Source organism: Trachinotus anak, unplaced genomic scaffold (assembly GCF_046630095.1).
Source record: "Trachinotus anak isolate AG129_WGS33_773 ecotype Australia unplaced genomic scaffold, CSIRO_AGI_Tana_v1 ptg000012l, whole genome shotgun sequence".
Classification (NCBI taxonomy): domain Eukaryota; kingdom Metazoa; phylum Chordata; class Actinopteri; order Carangiformes; family Carangidae; genus Trachinotus; species Trachinotus anak.
The window spans coordinates 711,284-732,377 of NW_027273863.1; the positions used below are offsets into that span (position 1 = coordinate 711,284).

Here is a 21,094-nt window from a genome sequence, read left to right on the forward strand (position 1 = left end):
TCCTGACTTCTTCCTGAAAGTCAGACCAAACTAGTTTCAAACTGATTTTAACCACTGTTTTATAGTCGCCACACTAATATCTATAAAGCCAGGTCATGCATTATTACCTCCACGTGCTTTGTATTTTTTACATGAAGTCGGGTTAAATCAGACTCATTTACATGCAGAGAGCCTGGGTGGAGGGACTGTTGGGGCCTGGTCAGATCCACACACAACAGCAAAAAGTCAGAGCTAAATTAATGCTCGTCAACTACTCAGCTAGCTTTGTGGGCTACTGTGGCTGGCTAGAGCTCGTACGTTCCCAGCTAGCTCACACCAGGTACAAGCAGACCTCCTCCACTACAGGAGCTTAATGATCCACAGTCATGGTTCTACTTATTTACACAGTGGGAATGAATAATGCCTTTTAGGGCTTTTTCCTCTTCCTGCACATTTCTGTTTGTTGCCATTTTTATGGAATTTGTTTGATCTCCAAATAAGTAAAAACCTAGTGAAAGTCAAACTCAAGAGTGCATTTTTGAATGTGATTATAATCACTGACCAAATCAAAAAACCCACCAGAGAATGAGTGTGTCATTACTTTCATGGTGAGATAAACACTGCGCGGTGCCTGTGGGGGCTCCTATTAGATCACATCATAGAAACAACAACAGGTGCTTCTGCGCTGCACAAAGGCAGAGGAAACACCAGCAGCACACAAGGACACGAGGAGACAAAAAAAGAGAAGCACATATAAAAGAGGAGAAACAGAGAGAGAGAGAGAGAGAGAGAGAGAGAGAGGCAGGCAGGTAGGTGGTAGAGAGACACAGTTCTTTTAACTCTCTCCCTCACTTAGCCCTTCAACTGGAGCTGTTCCTCTCTCTCTCTCTCATCTGTGTGTACTGTTGTGCTCACTTTCCCACTCTGTGTTTCATCATCTCCCTCTGTCTCTCTCTCTGTGAGCACACTCTCAGCCTCGCTCGCTCTCTGCCTGTGTATATTTATCTCTCTCCCTCTTACTGTAACTCCCCCTCTTACAATCAGTAGCAGTAGTGCCTCTGGGAAACACTGTATGCCTTTAAATCACATTTATTGAGCTAAGGCCATGTGTGTGTCTGAGTATGTGTGTGAGTTTTTTCTCATAGTGGCTGCCAACATTTCTGGTGGGGCTTCCCCCTCTCTCTCTCTCTCTCTCTCTCTCTCTCTCTCTGTCTCTCTCTCCCCCTCTCAGCCAGTCAGCTGATGTGGTTTGGCCAGCCCGCCTGCCTACACTCCATCTTACTCTTACTACGAGCATAAACACTGAGTGGCTGGCTAACTCCAGTCCCGTCTGACTCAACCAACTCTACTCACTGTCTGGATCAAAGGCCAGATACACTTTGAGGCCCTGTTCAGACCTGGTATTAACACCCGTCCTGAGTCCGATCATAGGTTGACAGCCCTTAGTACAGGTGTGAATGCACCTAGCACACATTTGAGATCTGATCTCTCAGACCACAGTCGGAGGTGGTCTGGGCCACATGTTGGGCCACATTCTTTTAGCAGTGTCAGCGCAAATGTGTCCTGGCCACAGTGAAGGACGCCTCCTCTAGTGACGTCCTCCACCACAGTCAAATTAGTCCAGCAACAGTTTCTTAATGAACGAAAAACATTTTACTATTTCTTATGGCTGAACCTTTATTTCACAAGCACTGATTCACTCAACCTCTCCATACTGCTCTCTCGCTCTCTCTCATGCACACACACACACACACACACACAGACGTGTGGAGAGGTATTTTAAATCCAGGTGTGAACAGATGAAGTCAGAGCTGACCACTTGTGATTGGATCACTGAAGACCCATGTTAATACCAGGTCTGAACAGGCCCTGAAACTACTATACTCTGAAACTGTGAAACATGAACACAGACACATAACATGCAAACAGTTCTATTCATTAAACACATAGGCTGTCTGAATACAAGAACCTTTGTTGGTGTGTATGGTCTGTGTGGACTATGACATTAGTGACGTCACACAGCTACATGGACAAAGGAAGTATATTTTATGCTCATCAGGCCAGCTGTCTGGACAGTGCTGACTGGATAACAAGAGGACAGCCATCAGGACTCTCGTAACTTCCACACTAACAGTGGCATTACGCTAGACTGTTTCCAGACCTGTGAGCCACTGCACACGTCTCAGATTTGTTCAGTGATTTAAACAGAGCTGTTGTTGTACTCACTGACAGACACGACTGACTCAGGTGGAGGAACAGCTGACTGATCAGAGCTTTGTGGTGAGGATTAAGAATGTGATCAACATCATTACCTTCCTTCCTCCCTTTGTTCATGACAAATGCCAAAAGCATGGAGGACATCAACACAGCTGCACATGTTGTTGTGAGTCCATGCACAAAAATACTCTTCAATCAATACTCATAAACTCATAAAGCTACATTTTATATTTGATCTAGGTGAAAAACACTAAGTTACCTGCTCCTAGCAGCAGCCGCAGCAGCTTCTGTGACTGAAAATGATGTGTATGGGAGAGAAACCCAACCTGCTAGTCACTGATTAGGACAAAACAAACTGCAAGAAAATTGGCTAAAATGAACACAATGTCAGAATGAATGAATAGAGTGAAGCAAAATGCCAATGTGCACTCAACTTCAGGTTAAGAAATTCTAAATTCACAGAACTGAACCAATAACGGTGAATTCATATCAAAAGTGGCACACCAGAGCCAAGTGGAGTGAATGTCTGCAGGACTGCAGTGTGCCGACAGGGCTGACCAAACACGTGCACAGAGTACTCTTCATAATGCATGAGGACGTTCTGCACACGTGTATGTTCTGTAGGATCATAATTTTGGACTGACATGAGTAGATGACAAATTTCAATCTTCATGGACACTCCCGACCATGTGGACGCATAAATGAGTATTTCTGAATTTAAGTGATTGTTACTCATTTATCTTATTTCCTTTGCCTTGGTGCTAAGCTGATGTTTTTTCTTCCTGGGAAACTGTCTCTGAGTGGAGAAATCTGGCAACACCAGCTGTGTGTCTTAGTGTGGGTGAGGAAAATAGAGCTGATGGAAAACACCTGAATGCAAGGATTCTTCCTGTGCGATTCTACGATAATCTTCAATACTGTAACTGGGTTGCTGCTATCTTGGCCAGGTCTCCCTTGTAAAAGAGATCTGTGATCTCAATGGGACAAACCTGGTTAAATAAAGGTTAAATAAATGAAAAAAAAATCTGTGATGCAAAGTGACAGAATAGATTCAAGAAGCTGAAACACATTTTCACAAGTAGACTCCATTTTTTGATTTGGCAATCTTAATGTGGAAGTACAGTAGTCTGACCAGCACATATACTGGCTGACAGGCTGGGTGTCTTGCCTCTGCTGATTGGATGGCTGTTTCACTAAGGAGCTAACCATCTGGTTGACTGGATAGCAAACTTACTGACTGGGTGCACAGGCAGCTTACAGACTGGCTGGCTGACGTGTTTGTTTTCTTACCAAATGATTGAGACCTTGTGGGATGTGTGGAATTTATGAGCTGGCAGATGCTGAGAGACAGAGAGAGTGAGAGAGAGAGAGGGGGGGGGCAGAGTAATAGTGTGGAGTGTGGAAAATAGAGCAGGTGAGAGGAGGTGCACAGGGAGTTTTGCTTGGCTGGAGTCAAAGGAAGCAGAGAGGAGTTTTTTTCCCCTCTTTTTGAGGAGAGAGGGAGTGTGGCAAACCACACACACTGCTGGAAAATGACATTGAGGAGAAAGAGGAAATCAAAGGCTGGAAGAAGGGAGAAGACAGCCTAAAAAAAGAGCAAGAATGAATAGGTTCGGGGAGGGAGGAAAAGGGGAGGGATCAGTGTGTTTTACCTCATTGTTGATATCGAACACCCCCTCCTGGATCTTCTCGTAGATCTCCTTGGCTGTGTTGATGAAAGCCTGAGAAAGAGACAGGAAGTGAGGAAGACAGAGAGGAGATTCAGTTCATATTTGTATGATGAGTCCTGTAAATGAGACTGCTCGGCCCTTATGAAAATATTTTTAACAAAGAAGCCACACATCATCACCATGCAAAACAGATTCAATGCAAGATTCAGACACTGAAGAACACACCAGGCTGGCCCCTGACAAAATGAACACATTTCCACATTTTTTTTCCCAAATCTATTAAAAATTAAAACTGTAATAATTTACATGAGTGTTCAGAGCCCTCGCTGTGACAGTCCAAATTGTGTGTCGGGTCTAGTCCACTTGAGGGCAACTGAACTGATTGGACATAGTTTAGACCAACGAAAATCAATCAGAGAAAACCAAACCTCCCTCCATCCTTGCTAATGACAATGTTGTTGTTTAGCCTAGGTTGACCACAATGCAGCTACAACCTTTGGTATGGATAGAGAACCTGAGCTACATGTGTACATATGATATTAAAAGCTGAGTTATTTCCTTACCACACTGTGATATCTCTCTCTCTCTCTCTCTCTCTCTCTCTCTCTCTCTCTCTCTCTCTCTCTCTCTCTCTCTCTCTCTCTCTCTCTCTCTCTCTCTCTCTCTCTCTCTCTCTCTCTCTCTCTCTCTCTCTCTCTCTCTCTCTCTCTCTCTCTCTCTCTCTCTCTCATACTTTTTTAGTTTTGTTTAGGCTTACTATGTAGCAAGTACAAGTACACACACACAAACACACACACACACAGCAATCTATGGAGAAACAATGAAACAGCACATTCAGCTTCCTTCACAGGCGCATGTTTTCAGGCCACGAAAAGATGTGTGATTCTTTAATGGAATCGTGTAGAACTGAAAATACGTCCTGAGCTCCTCTTTGACACCCTGTCGGAAATAGACTCCTGCCCTGTTAACTCTGTCCTATTTCCTCCCTTCAGCACATCACTGCATCCTTCCTTTGTTCACATCTTCCTTCACAAGTTCACTGAAATATTAAGTTCAGGTGTGTGTAGACTGTAAAGGTGGATAGAAAAAAACTGAGGAAAGAGACACATGGGGAGGAGAGAAAATGTTTAAGGAATAATAAAAGTAGAGAAGAGAGAAAAGAAAAATAGGACAAGAGGAGAAGCAGCAAATAAGATAAGAGGAATAAAATGTAAAATGAGATCAGTGGAAAAAATAAAGAAGAAAACAATGGCGCTGAGGAGGTAAAAGGAAAAAAAAACACAGAAATATAGGGTCTGACAGAAGTAAAGAAAGATGAACAGATGAGATGATGGGGAAGACGCTTACAGGAATCTCTCTCTCTAAGGACCATCCCATCAGCCCTAGTGTCCACCCACAGACCCTCATGATAAAGCCAGCACACTGATTGGCTGCTGGATGCCGCTGGAGGTAGAGTGGAGGTTATGAATATGTATGAACTATAAGTGGTTGATATACTGCTGAAGAAAGGAAGATGATGGATAAGAGGTAGGAAGATGAAGAAGAGGAAGAGGAAGAGGAAGAGGAGGAGGAGGGGGAGGGGGAGGGGAGGAAGCAGCTGAGGGAGAACTGACTGGAAGAAGGCTGGAAGAAGTGGAGGGGAAGAGAGAGGAAGACATGTTGGTTAAGGGGTGGGAAGAGGAAATGGATAGAGAATGAGAGGGGGGAGATTATGGAGGATGGGAGGGAGGTAAAGAGCAAATGATGGACATCGAGGGATGAGGAGGGATGAGAAGGGATGGAGTGAGGAGAGATAAGGGGAAGGGAGGAGAGGAGCAATATCAGGAGGATTCAGAGGACACTAATGAGACAAATTAATCATAACATACACACGTGTGCACACACACACACACCCTCCCCCCTCATCTTAACCCCAGAGCACCTCAAAGCTCCACTCAACAGTGGTGTGGGGGTGTGATTTTGCATGATATAGGCCAGGCAAAAGGTTAGAGGGGAGGGGGAGGGGGAGGGGGAGGGTGTGTGTGTGTGTGTGTGTGTGTGTGTGTGTGTGTGTGTGTGTGTAAACGTACATGCACATGCACGCAGGCACACTGTGGTGCCCTTGGCTAACGGGCTGTGCTCTGTAGGATGGGATTATTTATGTGACTGGGTAAGAGAGAAAGGGGTCCCCAAGGACAACGGCATGCATTCACTACACACAACAACACCAGGGGTGTGTCGCTGCAAGAGGCGGAGCAATGTGCTCCCTCTGCTAACTGTGGGTCAGGATGCTAATGTGATGCAGGCAAGGTTAGGCTCCAGCACGGTGAGCTGTGATGCTACAGGTCAACAGGAGGTTTGCTCCAAGTGTGATGACAGTCCATTCAGAGGACACATCGACTTCATGCACGTTACAGTAGGTAAGATAGTGACAACAACAAAAAAAACAACAATTTGATTTGATTTTCTATCGTTCATCACAACTCACTCTTCAAGACTGTAATGTGGCATTTGTCACTGTTTGTGTACTAATACGTTCATTCATAATACACATCCAGGAGCACTCAGCGACACTCGATTTTCTGATTTCAGTGAACAAACCTGTTGTAAATAGGCCAGCGCTGCTATCGTGTGTGATGCTGTTTGAAGATCATTCAGCTTTGATGATGACAGTAAGGTCATTTTATTTTGTGCATGACACAAATCATTTTTCCAACAATTGTTTACAGACAGATTCTTTTGATTTGTTTTGATATGATTTGATTTTAATTCACTACATCACAATTCCGGTGGGGCAGTTCACATACATTGGGGGTCTCATTAATTCTGGTTTAGCCTTGGGAGTCCCAAAGGTCTGCATATGTATGTGTGTGTGTGTGTTTGGATGTATAGATTAGCACCAGAACAGTGACAGATGGTGGTGAAGCATGCCGTCAGGAGGAGGCTGCAAGGTGGGCAAAAGAAGTTTTCCTCTGCAAAAAGGTGGCGTAATGGAATAGTGTGGAAAGGAAGATCAGGTGGAAGTATATGTGGGCCATCGAGGTGGTAAACAGCTGACGTTTAGCAAGTATAATGTGTAACATGTTAACCATCTCACTTTAGCACGTTAGCATGACGACATTTGGTAATTAGTCTCGACAAGCTGAGATTTTGACCTGATGGTGGCACGAAAACAAAAGTCACTAGATCCCCAAAGACATTAGAATTCACTACTACTACACTCATCGTATCAAAGTATGGAACAGCTTCCATTCTTAATACACAAGCAGTATGGGACAATACAACTTCAACTATCAATAACCTTCTTCAACAATTTGCTAATGACAAAACCCCATCAAAACCTACAGAGGGTTTGCTGATTGTAAACACTTCCTGACATTAATCATGTATCATATTCAAACATGTATTAGAGTCCTCAGTGGATTCATTCTGTGCTTGCATTGTGCTTGAAAAATAGATGACTAGCTAAAGCTACAGATGTCAACAGGCAGTACTAATATCGGTGAAACAGCAAATAATGTGTGACATTCTGGTGTTGCCCTTCTTACAAGAAAAGATTTATATGCGAGGAAAAAGCTGTTTAGTGACGGCTGCGAGGAGAAGATTAGATTTAAAGAGGACCTATTATGGTCACTTTTAATGTTCATCATTTTATTCTTGCTGTCTGCTAAAATAGATTTACAAGTTTCAATGTTCCAAAAAGACATTATTTGTCTTCTGTACAGTATTCTACTTAGCCTCTGTGTGAAACGCGCTGTTAGCGCTCAGGGATCATTAAGGCACCCCTCCCCCCTCTGAGCACACACTCTCAGAGCACACTGGACTCTGATTGGTCAGCCTGTCAGCAACTACCATAGCAACTACAGGTTCTGTCCATGTGCTGCTGTAAACAAACGGCTGTAGCTGTTAGGCTTCGGTTCTGCCTTATCGGTTTGAGCCAGAGTCCAATTTTAAACAAGAAAATGATCGCCCCGATCCACCTGGAGATCTGGAGCAGGAAAACAAGCGTACCCACTGTCAGTCAGTCAGAAGGAGGGAAGAGGCAGAAATGTCAAGAGAGCGGCTACAAATCAAGTAGCTCAACAGTCTGCAATAGGCTTCACGTGACAATATTCAGAACTTGGAATATTTGAATTAAAAACCCTTTTGATTGTTTTATCTGTGGACTCTTCCAGACTTAAGGAATGTAAATAATGGAGAAATAAACAGACAGTCGGACTTCACCACCAAAGGCAGGCAGTAAACACTGCTTCACCATCTTGCTGGTTTATGATGCTGGTAAATCTGAATGAATTATACTTTAGTGTTTCTAGTAACTGAAAAATGAAGTCAGCGGTTAAATTGTGGATAATTTATCCAAACTAATGATGTATAGCAGTGGCTGGCAACTGGTGGCCTGCAGGGCCAAAACTGGCCCGCTAGCAATAATATCTGGCCTGCCAGATTATTTTGATAATCAGATTTTTTTAATCTTACAATATAGATAGATAGATGTAGCTCATGTCGAAATATCTCAGAAATCTCCTCCCACCTGAAGATGCTTATTATACTTTATCCACGATGAGAGTGAATGACAGACTGTGTCACATCAGGAGCAGCGCACAGCGCCTGGTTCTACAATAGATCTCTATCATAGCAGTAAAAGTTACCCACAGAATCACTTCCTCTTCAGCGATTTTGTCTACACAATTAAAGCACAAGAATGTTTGTTTTTTTTCTAACCCTAACCCTAACCCTATAGTTCAAACAAGCTTTTAGCTTTTATTAAAGTTCAGACAGGAAGTTTCAAAGGCTCTGTCGCTTGCTTGATAGACCTCTGAAATAGCGGAAGAAACAACAAAAGCTCAGTGAATCAGTCCAACGTATATACGTGACTGTGGCCACACAACAAAGTAAATTTAAGTTAAGTTAATTAAGCCACAATGGCTTAACACAATGATGTAGCAGACTTACAGGCTGTGAGCCCGAGTCCCCTGTTCGGCCACATTAAGTTTAAACTATAGAAATAAGCATTGGAAAAATAAGGCGTCTGACGGTGCATGGTTTCTAAAGCAGTCCTCCGTGAAGAGCCGGGCTCACACTATAATGTTTGGTGCAGTGGAGGGAATAATGAAGAATGAAGTAGAGTTCTCCAGATGGTTGAGAAAACAAGTGTCTTTTTGGCTACAAAACTAAAGAAAACTCTTCATTGTAAGTAGTTACGTGCTGTGCCTTGTGTAATGGTGTCCAGCTTGCAGGTAGGCAGCACCAAGAAATGTATTTAAGTCAATAGGTCCAGGAAGAAAGGTTTGGATCCCCTACAAGGTGTTTCATACAAATTAGAGAATTAGGTTTTGCCCTGACAGAGTAACTCCCTTTGGCGGGAACTTTGAGCCTCACAGCTCTGTAGAGTATTTAAATGCACAAAAAGCTATAGAACACAATACAAGAGAGAGAAAATTCAGAAAAGCATATGTCCCCTTTAAGATAGATTTTCAAGCAAGTTGTCACTTTTGAAATGTGGCCTAAATCAAAGCATAAAGTTTGAAATGATTGTATGCATGGATAAATCTGTGTGTGTTTTTACCTCCTCGACATTAGAGGCAGTCTTGGCTGAGGTCTCCATGAATATGAGGCCGTGTTCTCTGGCAAATGCTTCACCTTCTTCTTTCTTCACCTCTCTCCTTGACTCCAGGTCACTGAAAACACACATTTGTAGAAGGAGATAACTCAAGCCAGGATCACTGGAATACTATAATATAAATGACCATTTTTCTCTAATGTGTTTCACCAGGATCCAAGCTTCACTTCATGCTGACATATGACAGATAACAGCAGGTAAAGATAACTTTGTTGTTTTTACTAAAAACCTCTGTTGCTACCGGACTAAACCCCCCATGTAAAATTACAGTTGATGCTAATTTACCAACCAAACATTGATAGATATATGAATCAACCTGCTAGTTTTTAAGATAAAATTGCAACAGCATTTTTTTTAGATAATTTGTATAATTTTTCTTTATCTTTCATAACACCTATGTAACCCCTGGTACAGCGTGAGCTGTGTCAATAACTAGTTGAGCTTTGGTGTAGAGGTGAACTCCCTTATTTAGATTTGAAAAGAGAAAATATTCATACCCATTCACTTTTTGCACACTTTGTGTTGTAGATTTAATTTTAAATGAATAAAACTGCCATTTGCCCATCTATCTACATTCAATAACCCATAATGAAGTAAAAATATGTTTTTAGAAGTTTGCAAATTTATTTAAAAATCAAAAGCTGAGATCTCTTATTTACAGAAGTATTCACAGCCCTCACTGTGGCCCTCCAAATGAGGTGCATCCTGTTGGCTTTAATTATCCTTGAGATGCGTCTAGAACTGTGCTGGATTCTACTTGAGGCAAACCCAAACCAATCAAAAATGACTAATTCATTCAACTTACTTTTAATATTGCCACTTGGCCATAATGACACAAGAAAACTTCCAAACCACTGTAGCTAGCAGTAATGACGCCATGTTTGCTACAGGTCAAAAAGATTAAGCAGCCTTTTGCATTTATAATCAGCTGTCACAACAACTGTCTCACTTTTATTTTATAGGTGTCAAATGTCTCTCGACATCCCACAATCATACACAAAAACTAACATTCCTGTATGTATCAGGCAAGGGAAAATATTTGAGAGGTTTTTTTTGTTGTTTTTTTAAAAAAAAGTAAATTTCAGACTTTTTAAACCTTCCAAGGGCTTTTTGGAGGAAACTAAATTCAATTTTGTAAGACCTGCAGATTGAGAGACATCAAGGTCACATCCTCTGTATTGTCTTAATATTTAGACAGTCTAAGGATGAGAACACGCTGGCTGTGTGGTGTGTGCATGGCAGCTGAACATCTTGGTTTTCCTTTCAGCGCCCATGTTAACAGGTTAGAGCAGACCCACTGCCTGAGTGACACGTGCGTCTCACGCTGCTGCATCGTGTGATGCAGAGATTTTGTCTATTTTTCATGTGTGATGTTACGAAACAGACATCACGGCAGCAATATTACATTAAACTGTCACCTTTTACTGTAGTTTTAATGTCTAGGCTGAATCTGAATATGACATAGACATGAAAAAATATACATACATATACTTATATTATTTTTTAACCATTTTAACCATCGTAGCTGCCTGTGGAGAGAGTGGAGGCCACATACACTACATGGTCATAGCAGAAACCTAATGTAAGCTATAATTATATTATGTCATTAATTTAACAGATGAAGAGCAGTATTTTATCAGTGCTCTCTCTTTCTCTCTCTTTCACTCGCTCTCTCTCTGCGTCTTGTTCTGGACAAGGGTAAATAAGGTTAAGAAAGTTTATAATCAAAAGAAATCCAACATTTGAGTATGATGGCCATTTCTAAGGCAAACTCAATGTAGAAAGATGGAGCTGGCAGGAGCAGCAATGCAGCAGACCCGGGCGGTATGAATACACACATACGCGGGTGCGAGCTGCCGCAGGTTAGTGACGCAACTGCCACGCTCTAGCAAAGCAGGCAGCAGGTGTGTCCAAAGAAGTGCAGTGTGTGCAAAGAGTGAATACCCAGTTTAGATTTGTTGCAGAGCTGAATTCCTTATGTAAAATTGATAAAATTATGTATTTAAATTAGTGTGGAACTGTTTGATTTACTTTGAGTGGTAACTACAGAGTGAAGACATAACTGCCTCCCAGCCTGCTTGGACAAATGTTGAACAAACCATTTACAGCAAAATGCTCTTAAACACCACTGCAGCTGCCACTATGTCATGTATCTTGCTGCAAAAAGGATCTTACCTCTTGTTGCCAATGAGCATGATGACCATATTTGAGTTGGAATGTTGGCGAGCGTCCTCTAACCAGGTCGTCAAGTGGTTGAAGGTGTCCCTTCTGTTCAAACAAGCAGATTTCTGGTTTCAGTCTGACGGCACTTTGGTAAAACTGAAACATCACTGAGACGTCACAGATAAAGCACCTCTCACACACACATGCATGCACGCACGCACGCACACACACATACCGGCATTATAGGGGGTCAAAAGGGTCACAGAAGGATGAGGTGCACATGTGATTAATTACTACATGTGTGTATGCACATGCACCTGTGTGTGAATTGTACATCTCAGCCATGCAGATACACATGTGTGTGTACACATGTGCCTCGTAACACACAGGTGCGCTCGTGTCTGCACACCTGTGTGCGCACAGTGCGACAGCAAGTGCAGGCTTCATCTTAACTCTCCGACCAAGATCAACTAAGAAAACCAGCTGTTTTTAGATAAATATTTATTTAATAACAATGTCCTTTCTGAAATATTTAGGGTGATGATGAACCTTGATGATGTTACCTTGTGATGTCATAGACTAACAGCGCTCCTGCAGCTCCTCTGTAGTAAGACCTGGTGATGGACCGGAACGACTCTTGACCAGCCTGCAGGAACATAAACAGACGGTGACAGATTAAAGGAAAAACCTGAAAAATTGAGCAGAGAAACAGGATGAAAACGTCCCCGTCAGTCACCAGATCTCAACCCAGTTAAACACCTGTGGAAGGTGATGGGCCGATGTGTTAAGACACCATCACCAAAACACCATCTGAGGGAATATCTCTTGGAAGAACTGCGTTCCATTCCTCCAGTAGAGTTCAAGGGACTAGTAGATTCAATCTATATTGATGTATTCATAATCAGAAATTGAAATTTGAATAATTGAAATGACCACAGCAGAGTGCTGATCCTTTAGTTCTCTGCCCTGCTGCTGCTGGAGTCTGACTCTGGCTTAACAGGCCAGATATCAGTCCTACAGCACATTCTCCCACCAGTCATGGTCATCTGGGAATCATAAAGATGCAGTCCAGTCAGATACGTGCTCTGCACCGGTCCTGATTATCCAGAGTCCAACCCCAGGTTTTCAGTCAGCTGGGAGAGGACAGGACAGAACAGAGCCTATAATTGGATACAATGGAGAATCTCTTTTTCTTTCTCCATCTATCTGTCACAGTGTGTGTCTACCCTCACAGTTTCATCTATAAACAAAATGGCACATCACACTATCTGTAGTGTTGTGTGGATTAAACCTAGAACAACATACATGACAGTCTAGCCAGCTCACCTTGTATGTTTCATCCCCCTTCCTTTATCACCCCTTCACTGCCTTACCTCTCTTCCTTGCACCACTCATCTTTTCATTCTTTCTCTAAATAATCTGGACCTCCCCTCTTTCTATGAGTCCTTTCTCTAGCTAGAATTCTTACCCCCCCCCCCCACCATGTCCATTCATCCCGTCTCTGACTGCTGTACTGTAACAATGTTGTCTGTGTTTCGTCCAGGCCAGAGTAGAAAACAAAACAGCGCTCTATCCTAGCAGCTGCAGCCCTGCACTGCTCTGACCTCATCTGAAAAACCAGACAGACAGTCAGTCAGGCAGAAACAGTCATTCGGTGAATCACTCAGAAAGCCAGTGGACCAGGCTGCCAGTTCGTCATCCAGGAACCCTGTCTGCTGGTGAGTGAAGCAGTTGGTCACTTGGTTAGACAACTGATCAGCAACTGAGTCAGCCAGCTAGTTAGTCAGTCAGCTAAGAACCCATTTAAATTGCCAGTTAGTCAGCCAGAGAACCAGTCAGCCAGGCTGGCCGGTGAACCCAACACCACGTTAAGTGGCCACTGTAAGAGTCAGTCAGTCATTCAGGGTGCAGGCAATCAGCCATAATGCTGTAAGGGAATAAATGATAAATAAGGGTGAAAAGAGGGATCGTTGTGTCCGCCTGCCATCTGGCTCACATGCTACACACACACACACACGCGTTGGTGGTGGTGGTGGTACAGTATATTTGTAATCCAGTAAGCGAATACTCACTGAGCCCTGCTGGTTGTCATTTCAACCATCTGACCATCCAGTACTTAATATCAGCAAGGTGAAGACGATTATCTGGCTGGTAGGACAGAAAACCTGCAGCAGTCTGAGCTCTGAGGAGCAGGACTGACATCACTGCTTTGAGCCTCCTTTGCTCAACGCATTTTCAGTGGAGCTGTGGCTCCATCTGCTGATCAACAGCTTAACTGCAGGCGCGGGACACCTTGTAAAGATACACTCTATCCAGGACAAAACACTACATTCCTCTTCACCTTCTTCATTACTTTTACTTGACCTACATGGAAAATATCACAAGGTCAGGGGAAGATGTAAAGGAGAATCCATATGAAGTTGACCTGCTTGATGCAAGAGCCACTACAAAAGAGATTGGTTCCTCATTACACAAAAACAAATAAACTAAAAAAAAAAAAAAAACAGTCAGCTATGCATTTTAAACTCCTACATTCTCTTGACCATATGTAATGTATCTTCCTCTTGATATACTCTGTAATATATTATGTTATAATAATTCCATATAGAGTTTTTAACACAAGATGACGCTGCCAATGTGAGCACGACAATTATGAGTAAGCCTTCTTGTGATCATTTATAATCCACTTTTTAAATTCTTTTCAGATACCGTGTTTATCTGATCATGTAATGACACAAGTATTATTTTCTAAGCTCAAATATCCATGTTGAAATTCAGAGTATGAACAGAATTTAGTTAGTGTGGAATGCTTTAACTGTGAGTCATGTATCACTGTCATTAAGGACTCAGATTGCATTAGCTGAGATTTCAGAGAAGAGCTAGGCGAAGCCTCAGGGAGCAGTGAGAGGGAGGGGTGGGAGCAGTGGAGTGGTTTGCCTTTGAGTCTCGTGCTAGCATTAGCTTCATTTCCAGAACTTGCATATTGTAGCTTTAAATACCACTGACTTTATTGCATTGAAATATTTGACTTTGAAAACCATCTTTGAATTCATGTAGTCTGAATTTCACTCTATGAAATTCTCAATTGCAACAAATTCAGTGATATTTTCATTTCAACTATTAAAGTATTTATTAGTGATTAAATTTGCAGATAATTCAAACCATACTATAAGGAATTGTTTTCATATAAAATACCTTTAAGATATGAAGTCTTTCATATTCTTTTATCACAGGTCAATTCACTTATCCTCACTGATCTGAAGTTGTTGAATGCACTCAAAATTTGATCTGATTAGTTTAAGGCAGGGGACTTTAACTCTGAGTGCTACCTTGATGACATAAAAGGGGCGGAAAGCTCCTCATGTCTTATATTACTGGTTACATTTATTCAATATTGATATATTTTTACTGATATCATTGTATCAAAACACTCAAACTGATCTCCAAACCAAATCAGATGAAACAGATCATTTAACATGTCATCAAATATCAATATCCAAAACTCACAGTTGTACCAAAAACATCTGAAACTCACATCAGTCACATCAGTGTCAATTTTTGAGTCATGATTTAGCCAAACCTGAACACACAGACATGATAGCACCATTGCAAATAACCGTCCATAAATCTGCTAAGAAATCAGAGAAAAAAGAAACTTCTTAGTAAGTAATCCAGTACCATCCAATGGTATATAACAAACAGGAAATTAAAATAGCTAACTGGGTACACTTAATTTTCCAAAATGTAAACAAACATGGGCTAAAAAAAATGGGGCTTGACTCACTTAATCAATGGTAACATATTTCCTGTTTGTTGGAAAAGTTTAGTTTCTATCTGTTCTGTTATCCAGGAGAGTTGTCGCCTACACCATATCCGATGTAAATAACTTTGACAGCATAACTCATTTGACAGCATAACTGTCAAATAATGATTTGGTGCTGAAGGGGGGTGGGTATGTCTGTGTGTTTCATTTAGGTGCGAGTGAAGTTGTGTTGCTTTAAGTTTGTACTATGCATCCATGGTTTGTACAGACTATACCTATATCCTGTAAAACGGGGTGAACTACTGGTAGCTTACGAGACCCCTGATTTAAGGTTTTAACCCCTTCTTCATTTGCTTAGTTTGAAAAATACAACAAATCAAAATAGAAAAATGGTAAAACTGGTATTGTGTTACCACCACCTTACTTCATTTTTTCATTAAAATAAAACATTTTAAGTTTAAGAGAACGAATGCATCCCGAAACTTCAATACACTCCACACCCGTCACATAATTTCACTTTTTTCAGGTGTTTTCACTGACGCAGGAATAAGAGACGATGATAGACATATTACCGTATCCCAGATCTGCAGTTTGATCTGTTTGCCATCTATAGTGATCATCCTCGCTCCAAACTCCACACCTAGACAAAAAGACAAAACAAAAGAATGGGAGTTAGAGAAAGCTAACTGCTGGAATAATAAAGCATCATCTCATTATTCACCTTCTGTAATGTGTGTCTGAAATGAGACGACGTGAACTGTTGTGTGTCATCAGCTGGTAGGAAATGGAAGCTACAGTGCATTCAGAAAGTATTCAGACCCCTTCAATTTGCTATGCTGCAGCCTTATGCTAATAATAAAAGAAAACATTTTTCTTTCATCAATCTACAATCAATTCCCTATAATAAAAGTGGAAAGGATCTTCATTGTCTGCACCTATGGTGGCATGCCCTGTCTACCTACAGCAAAATATCTTGAAGAGGATTTTTTTCCTTCCATTTCACCAATGTTCTATTATTTGATCTCTATTTCTATGTTTACATAAATATATACGGTGCATCCAGAAAGGTTCACACCCCTTCACTTTTCAATTTTATGTTGCAGCCTTATGCTAAAATTAAAAAGTATATGTATAGTTTTTCCAATCATCAATCTACAGTCATACCACATAATGACAAAGTTAAAGTAGATTTTTCAGCAAATTTATTAAAGAAGAAATATCACACTGACATCAACAGTATTCAGACCTTTTGCTGTGGTAATTGGAATTTAGCTCAGGCGCCTCCAATTTCTGAAATGTTGCAAAGAAAAATGTTGCAAGATGTTGCAATTCTGTTTACACTTTGTCATTATGATTATATATGATTTTTTATTTATTTTAGCATGAGGCTGCAACATAAAGTGTAAAAAAAAAAACTGAAGGGGTCTGAACACTGACCAAAATGCACATAAAGGAATTAGTGTGCGTGTTCTGAAATATATTGAAAAATTTCTAATGGCTCATCAGACATGTAACGTATTAAACAGAGCTCCTGACGGCTGTGATTTGTTTTGTATCTGCACATGAACTCTTAAACTTATGTGTTGCACTGTCTGAAAAATTAGTATGAAACTACAGGCCCCTGTACTAACACAACAACAGTCTTTCATTGATTCAAAATAAATACATTTCTGGTGATGGTGTTGCATTCATGTCGGATGTGCTCTCTTACCAATGGTGAGGTCATGAACTGGTTGAAATCTCTTGTCTGTGAACTGTAGTAATAGACATGACTTCCCCACACCTGAAAGACAAACACACAACGTTAGAGAGTGTCTGATGCAGAGCATTATAGTCTCTCACACACACAAGCACGTACACACTCATCATTATAAAATCTGTTACATTTCCAAGTTCTTTACTCCACACAGCAGAGACACACTCTGCAGGAAGTAACAAATGCACAACAATGATCACTGACTTTTACATATAATTAAATAAAGTTTAATAAGGGAACACTGAAGTCAACATCCAGGCCAAACAGCCCCAGCAGGGAGCTTCCACATCGCATGAGTCAGCTCAGTTAACTTGAGCTCACTGACCAGTCAGCCTGTTTGTACGTGTAATGTCACTGTTGTTTTTCCAAAAGGCTCTTGGTGAATCTGCTCATCATTAACACCATTCTACGTATGATTTCAGTTGTGAATGTTGCAGAGTGCCACAGATCCAACACTCAGATGGGCTAAGGTTATAGCTGCCTGGTGTATTTAACTTCCAATGTTTGGCTTTAATTAGTTTTCATAATTCAGTTTTTAAAAAAATGCAGTGGAACATTAGATTACAAAGACAGATGATGAAAAATACTAATCTAATTATTGAGCCAAAACAAATTTTAATAGCATTATGAAATTATGCAGAAATGCTATATGTCTACAGAACCAATAGATTCTTGCAAGCCATTAGATCAAAGATAGTAAGAAGGCACAAGCTAAGAAAAAAAAAAAACACTGAAGCAATAGAAAAACACTGAACAGGTTTGATGCAGCAGCTCCACTGCAACTTAGTGTTCATCCTAAGGCAGTAAACTCTTTACTGAACACATCCAAACATTCTTATTTTCAGGATGTGTAATCTGATTCTGAAACACTGCTGAAACAGCAATGTACATTTTTATAATACACAAGTGTACTATAAAAATGTACACTGTTCAATCCCTTAAACAAAGGATAGATAGACATAGTCTCAAATGTATCTTAATAAAATACCTGAATACTTGGAATGTGAGTTATTGGTCAGTATAATATTTTTCGTGTTTGTCTTTGCAGATGAAAGATCAATTCCTAATGAAAATTACAACAAAAATACAACATAAGTGATGGGGAGATCCACAGTCCTCCACAAAACATATTTCTAAAGCTTAGTCGAAAAGGTTGGTTTCAGTAGTTATCAGAAAGGTCAGTAGTTATCAGTCAAGTGACTCTTTTCCAACTTTAGTCTTTTTAGTACAAACACAGTGGGGGGTGGAGCTGAAACAACCTAAGCGACAGAAACTTGCAACCATTTTGATAACTGATTAAACAAAAATCCAATTTCTGGTTTCAGTTTTGTAAAAAGTGAGACTCAGCCTTCTCTGTTGTAAAGGGAATATAGTTATTCCATATATAAATATATCAAATACTGTAGAATATCAGAATCAGAATCAGAATCAGTTTTATTGCCAAGTATGTTTCCACATACAAGGAATTTGTTTTGGTGATTGGTGTAATTGGAGGTTCTTGGAGGTTCTTGTAAACAACAGGTTTACACAGTTTTAGTTTTAGTTTAGAATATTGAGTTTTTGACTCTTGAACAAAGCAATGCATCTAAAGTTATCACCTTGGTCTCTGGGCTCATGGGCATTTTTCACTATTTTTCACAATAGAACAATTGTCAGATGAATTGAAAAAACAAACAACGGCTTAAATCACTAATTGGTCGGAGTTATAGTAGGGGGTGGCGAGAAAATATGATTAAAAAAAATGAATATCACCCATCCCCTACCGGAGGCATTACAGCCAGCTAACAGCATGGCACTCTGTAGAGCAAATAGTCCTGCACCAAACTCTACAAAGTCGGTTCTCAACATCATAAATATTTATATCAAGATCCACACGAGGTTCCTGAGAAACTGACAAAAATGCTGAAAACTACTCTCATAGTGTCAAGTGATGCATAATCCTACTGATAAAAACGGGTGAAAACATAACCTCCATTGTGAAAGTATTAACTGTTAATGTTGACAAGTATGTTGTAAGAAGAAACAAAAGAAGCACGGGTGTGTCTATTTACATCAATTAAAAGAGCACTTTAACTGGAAAAAGATAATCCACCAGCAGTGAATTCAGCCTGTGAGAGTCCTGATGTGTTTATCAAAACATGCCACTGACTGCCCTGTATTCGCCTCTGGGCCTGTTGTATTGTACCGAGACCGCTTGCTATGTTTATTTGAGAGAATTTACAGGCCCAGAGTCTGGAGTACAAAACAGAAAATTGTTATTTAATTTTCATTTTGCAGATTTGGCTCTAGGGTAGGGTTAGGGTTATGGATTTAAGGTTAAGGAGTGCATGCAAAAGAAGAGAGTGCTAATGAAATGGCCAGAAAGAGAGACTGACAGAGATCCAGTGAGACGACAGAGAGGAACGTGGTCTTCTCCTTCAAGGTTTCTAAGGGTTACCACTGCCAGGCAGTGGTGTTGCTAGGCAGGAACTGTGTGATGATGATCACAAGAGATGGATGGAACGATGGAGGGATCACAAGGAGCTATATAGAGATGTTACAATCACGTAATGGTCTTCTCCATCACACTTGTGCATGTGGTCGACAGGCACCTGTTTATAATACACTTATCTACTATCAATGCTCAACAGCAAACAGAGGAAACAGTTTTCCAATTAGCTGAATTAGTCGCCAGACCACTCCAGCATTATCGTGTGACGCCTGTGGTGAACAGCATGAGCAAACTATCTATAGCAGCCCACAATCAAAGCCTGCTGTGCTCTCAAATTGGTGAGAGTGGCTATGATCACATAATTAGATGATATGTGTAACATGTTACAATGCAAGGTCTTTCCTACAGCCGCTGCTTGAGGTAATAACGACGCCACACCAGAAGCGCTTATCATGCAGAGGTGATTCAAAGTGTGGAAAACCGGCTGGGCTAACAGACAACAAAAAGGCAGCCAAGTGACTGGGTGGCTGGTTTCCATGAACGATGCTGTTGTAATTATGAATTTTAGGGGAGAACGTGTAGTGCTGCAAAGTAAGATTATTTTTAGTACTAATTAAGATGTCAAATATTTTCTTGAATTCAGTCTGCTATCATAAAATTTGAAGGAACACAGAAAATGTTTATGAAAAGCTTGAACCAGAGACTTTTGCTAGATTTTCTTAAAAAGAGTCAAAATGATTGATCAATCATTAAAATTGTTCCTAACTGATTTAGTTAATTGATTAATTGACTAAAATTAATTGAAATTTGCAGGCCATACAGGCAATGTTGAATATAATACAAATATATGAGTCTACTCAGGTATAGAGACTACAATTTTCTGTTTAGTTTCTCTACCAAACAGATCTGTGGACAGGCTATCTTCAGGCCACTGGCTTAAGAAAAAAAAGAAATTATTTCCTTACATTTTTAAGTATTATTTACAGCACAGTAGATCAGTGACTCCCAACTGGTGATACACTTTGCCCAGGGGGTTTTACTGCAGTTACCATAGAGGTACACGGAAAATTAAGAAGTAGCTCAGGTATTTTGAAGAAAAAAAAAAAAGGTTCACCATGCATATAATTATGCACGATTTTAAAAAATGCCTCACATTGTGGTTAAAAAGGAAAAAAACATTAACAGTAGACTATAAAATCGATGTAAAAACCCTACTTTAGAGAGTGTGAGACTTGACCAATGGGCTGGAAAAAAAGAAAGAAAAAATGGACAAAACACTGACTATTTCAGGACTCTGCTTTGTATGGATTTACATGTGCCACTATGGGTCCATCACAGCCACTATATTTTCTCTACAGACAAATATTTTTGAACAACTTCATGAAGCTAATCATTTAGAGAGACACATGACTGCCGAGCACCCTGGCTGTGTTGGCAAGACTGATGAATTTTCCAACGAAAATTAATAAAGTCTCTCTGTATTAAACTGACAATGATTTGTCAGTTTAAAGAAGAG

At 40.6% G+C, this 21,094-nt stretch overlaps 1 protein-coding gene across 1 annotated transcript in view; it reads right to left on the minus strand.

Moving 5' to 3' along the window:
* Nucleotides 1-21,094, minus strand: part of rab2a (RAB2A, member RAS oncogene family) — a 30,001-nt gene that overhangs the window by 3,626 nt on the left and 5,281 nt on the right. Inside the window, exons 2-7 of the mRNA XM_071490806.1 lie at nucleotides 17,103-17,174; nucleotides 15,964-16,031; nucleotides 12,192-12,274; nucleotides 11,641-11,733; nucleotides 9,412-9,523; nucleotides 3,849-3,917 (exon numbers count right to left, since the gene is read on the minus strand). Coding sequence (XP_071346907.1) covers nucleotides 3,849-3,917; nucleotides 9,412-9,523; nucleotides 11,641-11,733; nucleotides 12,192-12,274; nucleotides 15,964-16,031; nucleotides 17,103-17,174 — 497 coding nt within the window. The remainder of the gene's footprint in view (nucleotides 1-3,848; nucleotides 3,918-9,411; nucleotides 9,524-11,640; nucleotides 11,734-12,191; nucleotides 12,275-15,963; nucleotides 16,032-17,102; nucleotides 17,175-21,094) is intronic.